The sequence below is a fragment of the Panulirus ornatus genome, chromosome 73, assembly GCF_036320965.1.
Source record: "Panulirus ornatus isolate Po-2019 chromosome 73, ASM3632096v1, whole genome shotgun sequence".
Taxonomy (NCBI): Eukaryota; Metazoa; Arthropoda; class Malacostraca; order Decapoda; family Palinuridae; genus Panulirus; species Panulirus ornatus.
This window is the reverse complement of record NC_092296.1, coordinates 3,270,139-3,285,235: the sequence shown is the minus strand read 5'-3', so window position 1 is coordinate 3,285,235 and position 15,097 is coordinate 3,270,139. Positions and strand designations below refer to the sequence as shown.

Below are 15,097 nucleotides of genomic sequence, written 5' to 3'. Positions count from 1 at the left end.
TGGTATTGTAGATAACAGGTTTTGAACTTTATTATTGTTTAATTTTTATACAGAATGGATGTTTACTAACAAGCTAACAAATATTTGATAAAAGTATTTATAGAATATAAATTAGAATTTGATAACATAGAATACAGTTACAGAAAATATCTTCGAAAAATTCTTTGTGGAATTGTTAACTTTGATCATATATAATTAGGAAAGTTACACTGTTCTCAAAAATACTCACTGTGCTGGTTTTAATGGTCATAGATTTCATTGCACTCTAATTTGATGTATGGCAACACTTTTGAATATTAATTATTCTGAGTTCCAAGAAGTATGATGATAGATCTGCGTTTCAAGAAGTGTAATGATAGATGTATTGAATATTGTGAAACTGGGAGTTAAATAACAGCGAGATAAGGAGTGTGTATTTAAGATGCAGACTGTAGATCTGGTTTTGCTTTCTTATGAATAGCAAAAATTATAAGAAGCGTAAAAAATCATCAGATTGTGCTGAAAAATATCTTTATTGTTAATACCAGTTGTACTTTGGTGCTAGGCATGGAGGCAGTGCCGATTTTGACACTGGAATAATATAATGGTATGCAGATGTTGACTGGTTGAAAATTTTTTCATTCTTGTTCACTATTTCCCACATCAACAGGTGAACATATAAACTAGAGAGAAGCATATATATCTTTTTTTCTCAATAATTCCAATACAGTATATCTTTTGCAACCATAAGGGATAGCTCCTTAAATCCCCTATCAGAGTGTGGCCGTCTTTTTAGCAGGGTTGTTTTTGAAGACCATAAAGCACAGCATTATTTGTAAAATGTTGTATATCCCTAGAAAATTATTTTTTTTTTACATGTCTGACACCTAAGTGGCATGTTAGTTTTTTTTTCTTCTTTTCTTTTCTCTTTTACGTTTGCTTACATTTCATTTGTGCTGTTATTAGACAGTCCACTTTGAATCAGTTCTGATTGCTTACATTTGAATATATGCAGGGAAACTGAATAGTCAGATCTATGACTCCTGGTGAGGGGGACTTAATATAGACATATGATTTGTACTTTTTCACAAACAAGTGAGTTTTAGCTGAACTGTGGTGATTGCATGAGATGCATCTCTTTTCATGAAGACTCCAAGCTAACCATCATTAGGATGTGACATGAAAAGTAAATACTTTTGTAACATGATAGTTAAGAAAATATTACACAGTATTAGATATGGCATCACAGTAAAGGGGTAGTTTACATCATAAGAATTGAGAATAACCTATAACTTTGGTCAGAAGAGTATTCATCTCTGTGGTATATGTGGTCAGTTATTTTGTTATAGTAAGAGCCTAGGTAGCATGGATGAGACTTCTGGATTGTAAACTGTTTATGCATGTTAATATCTGCTGTTATTTGATTAGAAATTATCGAACTTTTGATTAGTTTTGTAATTCAAAAGAGATTTAATTTGAAATGCTGTAGTTGATGTGAACAGTATTGATGTTGCCATGCTGTACATCAGTTATAATCTTAAATATGAATTATTCTTAAGCCTCTTTGACTCGGGTTTTCCCATATAATCGGCAGTTTTTGTACAGATAGTACTGAAGTTTCCATATGTAGGGCTACCTTACTAGATAGAATCTGTAAATACTGAATTTTTTGCTTTAGGGAAGGTAGTTTACCGTGTTTAACAAAATGAGACGTGATAGGATTTGTAATTTAATCATAATTTATGATATTGTTTATCCTTTAGTCCTTTTATCTCGTTCGCTGAAATTTTGTATATAGATATTATGTGATAAGTTCTAAAAGTATTAGTAGACCTCGGTAAGATGATTAGGTATCACCTAAAAATAATCATTAGATAATTTGATGCTTGTTCTGACTTTTTCCAGTTTTGTATAGATTTGCCAAGGCATGGAATTGCATAGTTTTTAGAATTCTCATTCAGGATTCACTTTTACCTTACTTTACCCTCCTACCCCAGGATCCCCTCTCATGAGGCTCCAGCAGCTCTTTAGAAGCTACCACATTCAGTGGTCAGGACTAGAGGTCAAGAAGTTTAGTGATATTGTATATTTCTCTTTGTGGAGTGAATGCAGGACAGTTTGGGAACTTTTCAGTTTAGAAGTTGCGTTATTGACCTTGGGGCTCCTGTGATCTTTGGAATCCAGTGTACATGATGTTAGGGAGGCAAGAGTTGTCCAGACTACTGTATAGATGTGACAGTGTAATTCATATGTATGTGAGGAGTGTAGTTTCAGATGACTGCACATACAATAGAATGGAGTTTAAGGTATGGTGCAGTGGGTAGTTATTTAATGCTTGTTGAAGTCATTGCATTGTGAGTGTGTTGTTTAGACATTGTGTTTGTTTATGAATAAAAGTTACTGAATTGAGAGGCAGAGGTAAGACTTTTGTTTCTGCTTGGGGGTTGATGGTTGATTGTCTGGCGACTTGGGGGATGAGTTCAGCATTCTTGTAAAAAATTTGGAGCTGAGCATGTTGAGTTGGAATTTTGTTGGAAGAATTTTGGTTTCATTATGAAGCCTGAATGTTTTCATTGCTGGAATTTTGTTAAAAATATTTTGGTTTGATCATGAAGACTGAATGTTTGTAGTTGCTGGATAATTGGTGATTGTTTTGATGCTCAGTTTTTTGTTTTTTTATTATGTTTATATTTTAAGAACTTAGAAAAACATGGATTTGTCTAAGACATTTATGGATCTGGAGAAGGCATATGATAGGGTTGATAGAGATGCTTTATGGAAGGTCTTAAGGCTTTGTAGTATGGAAAGTAAGCTGCTAGAAGCAATGAGAAGTTTTTGCCAAGGGTGTAAGGCATATGTTCAAGTAGGAAGAGAGGAGTGTGATTGGTTCCCCTTGAAGGTGGGTCTGTGGCAGGGATGTTTGATGTCACCATGGTTATTTAATTTGTTTATGGATGGGGTGGTTAGGTAGGTAAATGCTAGAGTTTTGGAGAGATGGGCGAGTATGCAGTCTTTTGGGGATGAGAGGGCCTGGGAGGAGAGTCATTTGTTGTTCACCGATGAGACAGCACTGGTGGCTGATTTAAGTGAGAAACTGCAGAAGTTGGTGACTGAGTTTGGAAAAATGTGTGAAAGGAGAAAGTTGAGAGTAAATATGAATAAGAGCAAAGTTATTAGGTTCAAAAGGGTTGAGGGACAAAGTTAGTTGGGATGTAAATTTGAATGGAGAAAAATTGGAGGAAGTGAAGTGTTTTCAAGATCTGGGAGTGGACTTGGCAGCAGTTAGAACCATGGAAGCAAAAGTGAGTCATGGGGTGGGGGTGAAGGTTCTAGGATCAATGAAGAATGTGTGGAAAGAGAGAACATTATCATGGAGAGCAAGAATGAGTATGTTTGAAGGATTAGGCATGGGCTATAGATAGGGTTGTATGGAGGAGTGTATATTTGTAGGAAATGAAATATTTGAGGACAACATTTGGTGTGAGGGGGTTTGATCAAATAAGTAATGAAAGAGTAAGATAGATGTGTGGTAAGAAAAAAAGTGTGGTTGAGAGTGCAGAAAAGGGTGTGCTGAAATGGTTTGGACATATGTAGAGAATGAGTAAGGAAAGGTTGACAGAGAGGATATATATGTCAGAAGTGGAGGGAAGAAGAAGCAGGAGGCCAAATTGGAGGTGGAAGAATGGAGTGAAAAAGATTTTGAGCAGTTGGAGGCGTGAACAAACAGGAGGGTGAAAGGCATGCAAGGATGGAATGAATTGGAACGATGTGGTATACTGGGGATGACATGCTGTCAGTGGACTGAACCAGGGCATGTGAAGTGTCTGGGGTAAACCATGGAAAGGTCTGTGGTGCCAGGATGTGGATAGGGAGCTGTTGTTTCATTGAATTATCCATGACATAAAGAGAATGAGTATGAGTGGATGTGGCCTTTTTTCGTCTCTTTCCTGGAGCTACCTTGCTGACATGGGGGATGTCGATGCTGTTTCCTGTGTGATGGGTTGGTGCTGGGAATGGATGAAGGCATGCAAGTATAAATGGGTATATGTGTGTATATGTCTGTATGTATATGTATATATGTTATCGCTGGGGATAGAGGAGAAAAAATACCTCCCATGTTTTCCCCACGTGGCATTCAACATGTCACAGAAACCTCATGCCCAAGATGCAACTCCCACACTGAAGATAGGGAATACCCACTTCTTAGCTATCTTGTGTGTTCTTACCCAAACAAACACCCCATGCTTCATGACATATGGTCCTGGCCAAGGGACATAGCTGACTTTCTGAATGCTGTAGGAGTCCCATGAAAGGTCCTGTGGTTGCAATACCAAGTTTTATATATATTATTCATATATTTATTTATACATAATTGCTGTTTCCCACGTCAGCGACGTAGCGCCAGGAAACAAATGAAGAATGGCCTATCCACACATGTACACATATATATACATTCACATACACATGTGTATATTTTTGCACTTGCCTGGCTTCATCCATTCCTAGCGCTACCCTGCCCCACAGGAAACAGCATCGCTATCCCCTGTTGAAGTGAATTCCAACTCCAGTTCAAAGGGAATTTATATTTTTATGCTTTTTTCTTTATATCTCCATGAGATTAAGGCCATTCCATTGGCTGAAAAGGATTAAAGTTGACTGGATGTGCATTTCCAGATTATTGTGCCAATTGATTTGATATTTATTAGATAGATAATAACATTCTTAGAAGGCAGTTTTCAGATACTGCATTCTGATTATTGTATAATTGCAATCATTATCATGATGCATTTGTATCAGCTAATCTTTTTTTTATCATTTTATTTTGATTTTGGTGTTTAATATAGTAAATTCGTACTGTATATTCATATAATGATGTATGATAAGTTTTGACTTACAAGTACGAGTAATAGCGTTTACATAACTGGTTTAAACTGATGCACCTGTTTAGTACTACAGTATTTTGTAACATTTCTAGCATAAAGATTAAGGTTTTATGGAAGGGGAATATATTATCGATTTCTCGAATATTTAAAGATGACTATCATCATAACTTAGGAATTGAAATTTTGATGTTTGATTTGTTTGCACATATACTAAAGTGTGTTAGAGTGGATTAACCATGAATGGCTCCATCTGCTTTCTATATCTCTTACCTTGCATGAAAATTATTAAGTATTTTTCTTGGGGTGGTAGAAGTTGCTATTTCATTTTCTCTGTATATCTTTACCCAGTTGCTGATTTCATAGACTGCTTAAGAGTTTGTTGTACCTAATTTTATGAAAAGAATAATTATCTTTGGTAATATGGTGATATGGTGCTGGTAAGCATTCTTTTGGTTAGGTTTTGCATTTCATATACATTTCCCTTATTTGGGAACATATAAATGATAATTTGAATAAATTTTTTGTAATATGCGAAGAATTTTATTGATGTTATGTATAGTACCCATATTCATTTTTGCTGTATCTATTTTGCTTATTATGTTTACCTCCTGTCCTATCCTACCATTAAGAACAGGATATTTGTATTCTTCATTGTCTTGATAGGTCACAGAGCTTCCAACAAGTCATTACATTCCAAATATTTGTGACCATTAGCAAACCAAGGATTGGTTGGTTGGTTGTATTTATTTTTCCACAGCTGGACTGTGGCACTCAGTACTAAATGTTTTTCTCCTAGAATCCTTTATCCTCGGAGAGGCAGATGTATGACCATTTGCAGGGTTGGTGACTGATGTTTTTTCATTTGTGATCAAAGCACTAGTACTCCCCTATTTTTTCTCACCTTTATGAGGCAACATTAGATACAGGAACATACAGTATCTTTTACACACATGTCCAGTTTTAAGCTGTCCTGTATGATAAACCAAAACTAGAGTACCATTCACAGCTATGCCCCACAAATTTCTCCATGGTCTACTTTACTTTAGTTGCTTAATATTCACAGGTTCACCCCTTGATCAGCTTACTTTTGCTGCTTCATACTGCTCTGTCTTTCTGTCCAATACACCACCCTCCTTCTTGAATATTCATAACCAAAATCCCCAAAGTCGTCTTTTCTCCATCATTTTGTTCCCCCTGGTCTCCCCTCTTCCTCTTGCTTGTACTGTTTCCAATATATGTTTGTATTCATACTTGATCATAATTTGCTGCATTAGCACCAGGATACAGCTGAAGAAAGGCCACATCTCATATAAACATATAAAACATATCTTTAGGCAGTTATGTTATCCCAATTGGTTTGTGAATGAAGCTTACTGGAAAGCTAGGAAGACATTTTATGCTTCTTGTAAAAAAGATGTGACAGATAAGGATAAGTCTAGAAGTTTAATGTTGCCTTATTCTCCCAACTTAGCTAATCTAAGGCGTGATCTAAAAAACAGCTGTACATGTAATGTTGCTTATGCAGTACAATAACACCATCAGCAAAACCTTAATAAATAGTAGGTCAAATCATGCAGTAATTGGGAGGGTGTATGCCGTCAAATGCAAGGCATGTAAATATATTTATGTAGGTCAGACTGATAAAACTATAACAGAGAGGTGTTATTGGCACAGACATGCAGTACGCAGGGATGACCACAAAAATGCAATCACTCAACATCGTCATTAAATTGATCACCTCATAGATCTTGAAAATCCCGTTATTTTATACCCCTCTGCTGATTATGCCACATGTGATGTCATTGAATCAGTCTTAATTGCTAATACTAAGAACTTCATTTTGTCTCCAGGTAATTTTAAAGCCCAACCTAGCACTAACCAAATCATTATGAGAGAATTGACTAAACACAAAAACATAAAAAAGTTGTTCAGGTTGCACCCAGCTACCCAGTTCATCCCCCACCACCTGACCCACTTTAATCACCCTCCATTACAAGCATTATGACGAGACAAAGCAGACAGTGCTTGGCTGAGAAAGATTGGTGTTGGATGGCAGGAACTGAGTGTGATGTCGGGATTTAGATAACTTTGTTAAGTACTGGCACCTAATGAGGTGGATTGTCTCCATGAAACATGTCGTGCCACATGTATAGAAAAATTACATGTTAAATAAAATTGTATGGACTACTGAAGCACGATTTCACCTTCATACTATCATCATGGATAAGTGTGATCATCATATCTACATATATATTCACACACATCAGTCTCTCCATTACTCATCCTTTCCATATGCTCAAGCCTTTTCAGCTCACCCATATGGCCTTTCAATTGTTTCCTGGTGCTATATTGCTGATGCAGGGGACAGCGCTCAAGTGTAAGGGAAAAGAAAGAATGGATTTGTGTCATTTTTCTATTCTCTCATGCATTTATGCCAAACACATCCTCTCAATTTGCCCAAGACTTTTCAGCTCCCCCATGTTGGACCCCAGTTGGACTGTGCTCTCTACCATTGTGCTTGTACAAAAATCTCATTTACACAACTTGTTCCCTTCCTAAATACCCTTCCTCTTATCAAAGAAGTTTTTAGTACAGATTTCCTAACCCACTCATCCAAAATTGATGGAGTTTATGGTTCCAAAATCAAGGTCAAGACTGATGGGAAATATAAGATATGACATTCTTAAAAAAAAAGAGAAAGACTTTCCCCTTAATTGGAGGTAGATAGGACGAAAAGGGCCAATTTTAGAGATAAAGAGTTCCACAGTCAAGCTGTCTTTTAGTTAACATTAGATTATCCAGTTCTTCAGTTGCCATTGCTTATACAAGATGTAAAGGCTTGTAAAGGTCTGTTGAGTGCTATATGACTGTGGCAAAGGAGGAGGCGCTGTGGCATGACCCATTAAAGTCCTACCATGAGCCTTATTTTCTTTGCAAAGAAAATATTCCTCTCTACTCCATCATTTGTTTTTACCTTTATATAGTGGAACAATCTCTTCATTCAGCCTATCTACTGGCACATAGCCACTTTACGTGCTGCCAAATGTATCCTCATTCTCATCTGCTGTTTTACTTCTTTAATCTCTGTCTCACATTCTTTCAGCTCCATCTACACCCTTTGCTTTTCCCTCTGTGAGGTACATCACTCTTCTCTCATCTCTTCCTCCTCCTCATTTTACTTACCATTACTTCCAATCATTTCATTAAAATAATTTCTGTATTCCTCATGAACTACATTTGTCATTGGTAATGACTCAGCCTTGTTTATTACACACACAATTGTGTGTACACATGCATTTATGCACATGTCCTTTTAAAGTGGTATGGCCACAGATGACACAATTTATGATAGATTGGTAAGAGATAGTTATTAGTTTAGTTGAGGGTCAAGAAGGGATAGACTGCATTAAAGAGAAAGAGATATGAGGGAATTATTTAGTGGTTAGCATATGTCTGATGTGGATGCTAGAGAATGGATATGTCACTGTGAAATAGAAACTATTTACCTTTGAGGATGGAGGAGTAAATTTCAATGTGACTTGCATGATAAACCAACTTAATTGCATCAAATATGAAATGAAGATGCACTTGTATTAGTACAGAGACCTTTGTTCATGCTAATACATGGCAAGTGAACTGAGACTGTTTGCTTCTAATCCAGCCAACAAAGATGGGAAGTAAAGCATGTATAATGAGTTTTAAATGCAATTTTTACAGTTATAGAATTAGGATTGTCTGTGTTTGTTTTGATTCAAGTTCAAAGCATATTTAGGTTTCTGGCGAAGAAAAGATTTTTTCACGAGGAACCTTGATCCACTGCAGACTGTACTTCATACAACTACATTCATGTGAGAGATTCATCTATACTACAAAAAGGTGTTTATATCTGTAGAAACGCCAAGGAAGTTGCCAGATGCTGAATGACTAACCCCCATACCATTCTTCAATAATGCATACATTTATTGGCAGGATAGAAATTGCAGGCTGCTTTGGTGATATGCTTTAAGGAAAATGTTATTGTTGAGTGGGAAGGTTCTGCCAACAATTTAGGAGGTGTCAAGAGGAAAAATGGTGAGGATGGATGGTTATATCACTGAACAATGCCTTATGCAGAAATAATCATATGAGGTTCTAGAGGATCTAATTTACTAGTATTGTATTGAAGAGTATGCTGTATAAGTAGTCTGTGTTACAGCCTTAAGAAAGCATATTGATTAGAAATTCTCATATTAGTCTTGTCTGATTGGAATTTCAGTTACTGAGAATCGACACTCAAGTGCGTAGACCTAATCTGATAGGAATTTCCCTTACCAAGGATCTCTACATTTTTCAAGTGCATAGATGTAGTAGAAATACTTGAATTTTTTTTGAGAATTCTGTGTGCTATGTGAAGTAATTTTGGTGTTGTTGAGGAAATCAGAATGAGGATTACCCAAAGAATATACACTTCAGAGGGAAAATAGTACAGGTTGAACCTCTTTCATCCAGCGCTCTGTGGTCTGGTAACTCCCATGGTCCAGCACGTTTTAGATTAGTTTGCGGCACTGTTTACACTGCATCCAAGCTAATTATCCATCCTGTTGATTTTATATATTCAATTTTTTGCTGAAAATGAAAGCCAGAAAATTTTATAGTTTCGTAAAACTTTGAAAGGTGTCAGGAGCACACTTATAAAGTGGTTTAAGCTCCCATGAATGAAGGTGTAAGCATTTCCGGGAGATGCTTATCAAGCAGGCTAAAGTTTTTCATAGAGAACTAAAAGTAGACTATGACTGTGAATACTTGCAAGGATGGTTAAACAAGTTTAAGTGAAGACATGAAATTTCAGTACATAGTGTGTGCGGTGAAAAACACAGTACTGACACGGGAGCTTGTAGTGTAAGGTTGTATTAGAAGAATCGATAAAAACTCCAATTCTTTATGAAGCAACCAACTGCAATATATACTGGGCAAGAGAGTGTGTATAAGCTGGCTGCCTGACTGGATGGTTGGTTGTTTGGGCTTTAGGCCTATCAACTGCCAGGGTCATTAAGGCCATCAACATGAGCTACATCCACCAACTGAAAAATCTCCATCACCTTCTTCAGGTGTTAAATATAATTCTAAGACCACACACACCCTCATTATACATGTGGCCCATCACCTGGTTGGAACTGATGCAGTATCAAGAGTTGGCCAAAGCCAGCTACAACTTATGGTCATTTGTTACATTAACTACATATCACGAAGTTGCTACAAAGTTTGAGGATGAATTTGCACAGTTAGTGGCAGCAGAAAACTTAGCCCCAGAACAAGTGTATAATGCTGATGGATCTGCCCTGTATTGGCATTGTATACCACAAAAAACCCTTGCCCAAGATATTGCGGAGTCCCCATATGGGGGTACTTCTCATGTAACAATAAAAACCTTGTTTGGAAGCATTAATGGTTATATTATTTCCTGTTTTAAGCTTTGTTCTACCTTTGATAACACAACAATGTGTAATGTGGAATGAGCTTGCAAGACTAGGAGTCAGGCATGTATTTACATGGGTAGGTCCCTTAGGGGTCAATTTCTGTTTTCCTGAATTTTCTTTGGTCCAATAATGGCCAGGTCCCGAGGTAGCTGGATTAAAGAGGTTCAGCCTGTATATAGAAGAAGGGAAAGGGAAAACAGTGGAATTTAAGGTGGAGTGGGAGGTGGCAATCTGGAAAAGATGGTGTAGAGTTTTTTAGATTATTTGGCAGGTTGTTATGCAGTGTCGTGATATGAAAGAGAGTGAAATAGAGGGCCTTCAATCTCATAAGTAGATTATTATTCATCAAACTTGATTAGTAATCATATGAGGATTTTTTTTTTTTTAGCTGAGATGGCACAGGCAACTGAATGCCCTAATCAAGGCCAGTTCATCTATGCTATATTATTACCGTAGTGTTAGCCAGTTATCCAATTTTTACCAACCTCAGGAGAAGATGATGGATTGAACAGCTGGGTTAACTGGACCAGTTACTACAACCAGGATTCGAACCCATGTGCTTGACCCCTGCAAGCCCATGAATTTATCACGGTCAACAATGCTAACTGGTACACCATGGAGGTCCACTAAGTCCTGGTTATTTTTTCATGATAATGAAAAATTCACGTAAAGAAAGAACTGCTTTAGCAGTTAGTCACAAGGAAGCAAGCAGAAGTGGGAGGCTGGAGAATATGGAATAAGATGATAGGAAAGCACTATTTAAAAGACAGGTTTAAATGCCTTTTTTTTTTTTTTTTTTTTCATACTATTCGCTATTTCCCGCGATAGCGAGGTAGCGTTAAGAACAGAGGACTGGGCCTTTGAGGGAATATCCTCACCTGGACCTCTTCTCTGTTCCTTCTTTTGGAAAATTAAAAAAAGAAAAAAAAAATTATATAATTTTATATATATATATATATATATATATATATATATATATATATATATATATATATATATATATATATATATATATATATATATATATATATATATATATATGTTTGTACATACGTACATATATCCTCAACCCCAGTCCATCATGCTAAAGTGAAACATGGTCAATCACTCATAACTGTGCTTCTTGCTATTATATTCATTCTGAGGTAAATTGTTAAGAGAGACTAACATCTCCATTCATGTACACAAAATGCTACCATGGCACCCAGTCATCAGTCATTCCTCTGGCATCTTCATGTGAAATATCTTTATCCTTTACCAGCTCACTCACTTAATTTATCTAATCCATGGTTTACCTATCTTAATACCTTTGACATATTTATTTATGTCTTCCATGGTTTACTCCTCTTTCTAGTACTTTTCACTATGCTGCTATGTTTCTTTTTTACCATCCTTTTATCTGCTACATATTCTGCATAGCTGTACCATCCTAAAAGATTTTCATCCATGAACCCATCTAATGAATTTTTCAAACGATATTCATTCTCTAGTCATCATTTCTCACTTTTTCTTTGTGATTGCAACTATACTTTGCAAATTACCACCCTCACTGCTCTTTTAAAGTTGGGTTTCAAACATATACCTTTTTTTAAGGCTCCAGTTATGGACAAAAGTTCACATCAAGGTCAGGCCTTAATTGAAATATGGAGAGAATTATGAAATGGAAAAAGAAAAGACAAACTTTTTGCACATTAGATTATCTATTTTTTCATTCCTTGAAACTTTCAACGCACATTCAGTTTTTCTCCCTCACATGACTTAACTTCCCACTACTGTACTATTCTGCCAGAACTTTACTCCCAGATATGTAAGCTCATCCACAACTTAAAGTTCTTCACCATTTTAAAGTGAATTTTTTATTTGTATATACTTCTAGCATCTTTTTCTTATATACATCATTGAATTTTGCCTGCCATTCTATCCAGTTCTTCCTTTGATTTTAGCTAACCACGTAGCATCATCATCCTACACCTTCCGTGGCAATTTCTATTTTATTCCTCCATCATCAACTGTTAAACCACTATCTCCCCATCTCTCAACTCATTTTGTTTGCTGCCTGCATGGAAATGCATTTTCTTTCATTGATGAAGATATGTTGCTGTTGTTTTTGACTGACTTGCATGATCTAGAATGGCAAGAAACCTTAGCTGGCAATGGCAATGCTGGAACTGAAGGTTTCCAGTATACTTAATACTTACAAGAATCGTTACTACTACCACCAAGTTTGCCTCTGGTAAGGAACATCTTTAGACTTTTGAAATGTCTTATAACAGTGCTTATAAGGTAATGGCTTACTTTCCCTTAGATCCTTACTTTTTCTTTGGTACCTTTACTAACATTGCATGATCTTCATACATGTATTATAAGAAGAATCAGAATATAAATCTTTGTGTTGATAGGATTTTGTGCATATATCTTGTTAACAGAATCTGTATTAATATCAGTAATATCTTAACTTTCCAGTGGGAGTCTGAATATGGATGCCTTATCTCGTGTTCTGTCAGAAGCAAGTTACATGGAGGGAGCTGCATCATCCCCTCTGCTCTCTGTAGGATATCACCAACATTTAAAGCCAAGGAGATTGTCTTGTGGAAGTATACCTGAACCTCTTCAGTATGAAAAACACCATCAGGTTCGCCACAGAAACTTGAGTGGAGCCAGTAATAGCTCAGAGAAGGGTCTGAGTGAAAGTGCAGTTGTTCATCCACGTTTACACCATCTAAGTGGTAACCAAAGTTTCCACCAACCTACTATTCATTGGCCCCATAAATCTTTGGATCGTGGCTTTAGTGAACAGGCACAGGGGTTCCGAGATATGACTCTAGAGTTATCTGAGGATGCCAAAAGTATTGTCTCAGGGTAGGTAATACAGTTATGTGTAGGTTGACCTTGCATGATATTTCCTTGAAAATCATATAATGAAGAGTATGGTAATGCACCTGCAGAAATAATCAGTACTCTTTTGATATATTTAGCATGCTTCTGATATACCCATAAGGGTCATGTCAAAGGCTAGTGGTATTTAGGGGGTAGGAGATGTGAGTTGAACCTGACCTGTAAGGAACAGGTTAGAGGCTAGTGATGTCTGTTGTTGTGAAGAGGTAGGTGTAAGAAAGATATGTTTATCATGGGTGATATGAAAATGCATTTCTTGAGGGTGAAGATGCTTTTGTCAAGGATGAAACTTTTAATATTAAGAGTTAAGTTTACCACATATTTACTTTAAATGCACTTAGTCAGGGTTAAATGAAGATGCATTTGTCAAGGGTAAAGTGAATTAAGGATTACTGAGGGTTTGATGGAGATGAGGTAGATGGTGTCTTCTTCCATACTGAACAAGATGTTGAGTGATAGTGCAGACAAACATACTGCATTCTTAAGTGAATGTTGGTGTTTCTAGTCTTCATTGGTATTTTTTTTTTTTTTTTTTTTTTTTTTTTTATACTTTGTCGCTGTCTCCCGCGTTTGCGAGGTAGCGCAAGGAAACAGACGAAAGAAATGGCCCAACCCCCCCCATACACATGTACATACACACGTCCACACACGCAAATATACATACCTACACAGCCTTCCATGGTTTACCCCAGACGCTTCACATGCCTTGATTCAATCCACTGACAGCACGTCAACCCCTGTATACCACATCGCTCCAATTCACTCTATTCCTTGCCCTCCTTTCACCCTCCTGCATGTTCAGGCCCCGATCACACAAAATCCTTTTCACTCCATCTTTCCACCTCCAATTTGGTCTCCCTCTTCTCCTCGTTCCCTCCACCTCCGACACATATATCCTCTTGGTCAATCTTTCCTCACTCATTCTCTCCATGTGCCCAAACCATTTCAAAACACCCTCTTCTGCTCTCTCAACCACGCTCTTTTTATTTCCACACATCTCTCTTACCCTTACGTTACTTACTCGATCAAACCACCTCACACCACACATTGTCCTCAAACATCTCATTTCCAGCACATCCATCCTCCTGCGCACAACTCTATCCATAGCCCACGCCTCGCAACCATACAACATTGTTGGAACTACTATTCCTTCAAACATACCCATTTTTGCTTTCCGGGATAATGTTCTCGACTTCCACACATTTTTCAAGGCTCCCAAAATTTTCGCCCCCTCCCCCACCCTATGATCCACTTCCGCTTCCATGGTTCCATCCGCTGACAGATCCACTCCCAGATATCTAAAACACTTCAATTCCTCCAGCCTCTCACCATTCAAACTCACCTCCCAATTGACTTGACCCTCAACCCTACTGTACCTAATAACCTTGCTCTTATTGACATTTACTCTTAACTTTCTTCTTCCACACACTTTACCAAACTCCGTCACCAGCTTCTGCAGTTTCTCACATGAATCCGCCACCAGCGCTGTATCATCAGCGAACAACAACTGACTCACTTCCCAAGCTCTCTCATCCCCAACAGACTTCATACTTGCCCCTCTTTCCAAAACTCTTGCATTTACCTCCCTAACAACCCCATCCATAAACAAATTAAACAACCATGGAGACATCACACACCCCTGCCGCAAACCTACATTCACTGAGAACCAATCACTTTCCTCTCTTCCTACACGTACACATGCCTTACATCCTCGATAAAAACTTTTCACTGCTTCTAACAACTTGCCTCCCACACCATATATTCTTAATACCTTCCACAGAGCATCTCTATCAACTCTATCATATGCCTTCTCCAGATCCATAAATGCTACATACAAATCCATTTGCTTTTCTAAGTATTTCTCACATACATTCTTCAAAGCAA

At 37.3% G+C, this 15,097-nt stretch overlaps 1 protein-coding gene across 4 annotated transcripts in view; it reads left to right on the top strand.

Annotated features, from left to right (window-relative positions):
* LOC139748316 (uncharacterized) overlaps positions 1-15,097 on the top strand; it is a 45,964-nt gene that overhangs the window by 20,161 nt on the left and 10,706 nt on the right. For all 4 annotated transcript variants that reach the window (XM_071661340.1, XM_071661341.1, XM_071661338.1 and 1 more), the window contains one exon: positions 12,782-13,177. In XM_071661340.1, coding sequence (XP_071517441.1) covers positions 12,782-13,177 — 396 coding nt within the window. The remainder of the gene's footprint in view (positions 1-12,781; positions 13,178-15,097) is intronic.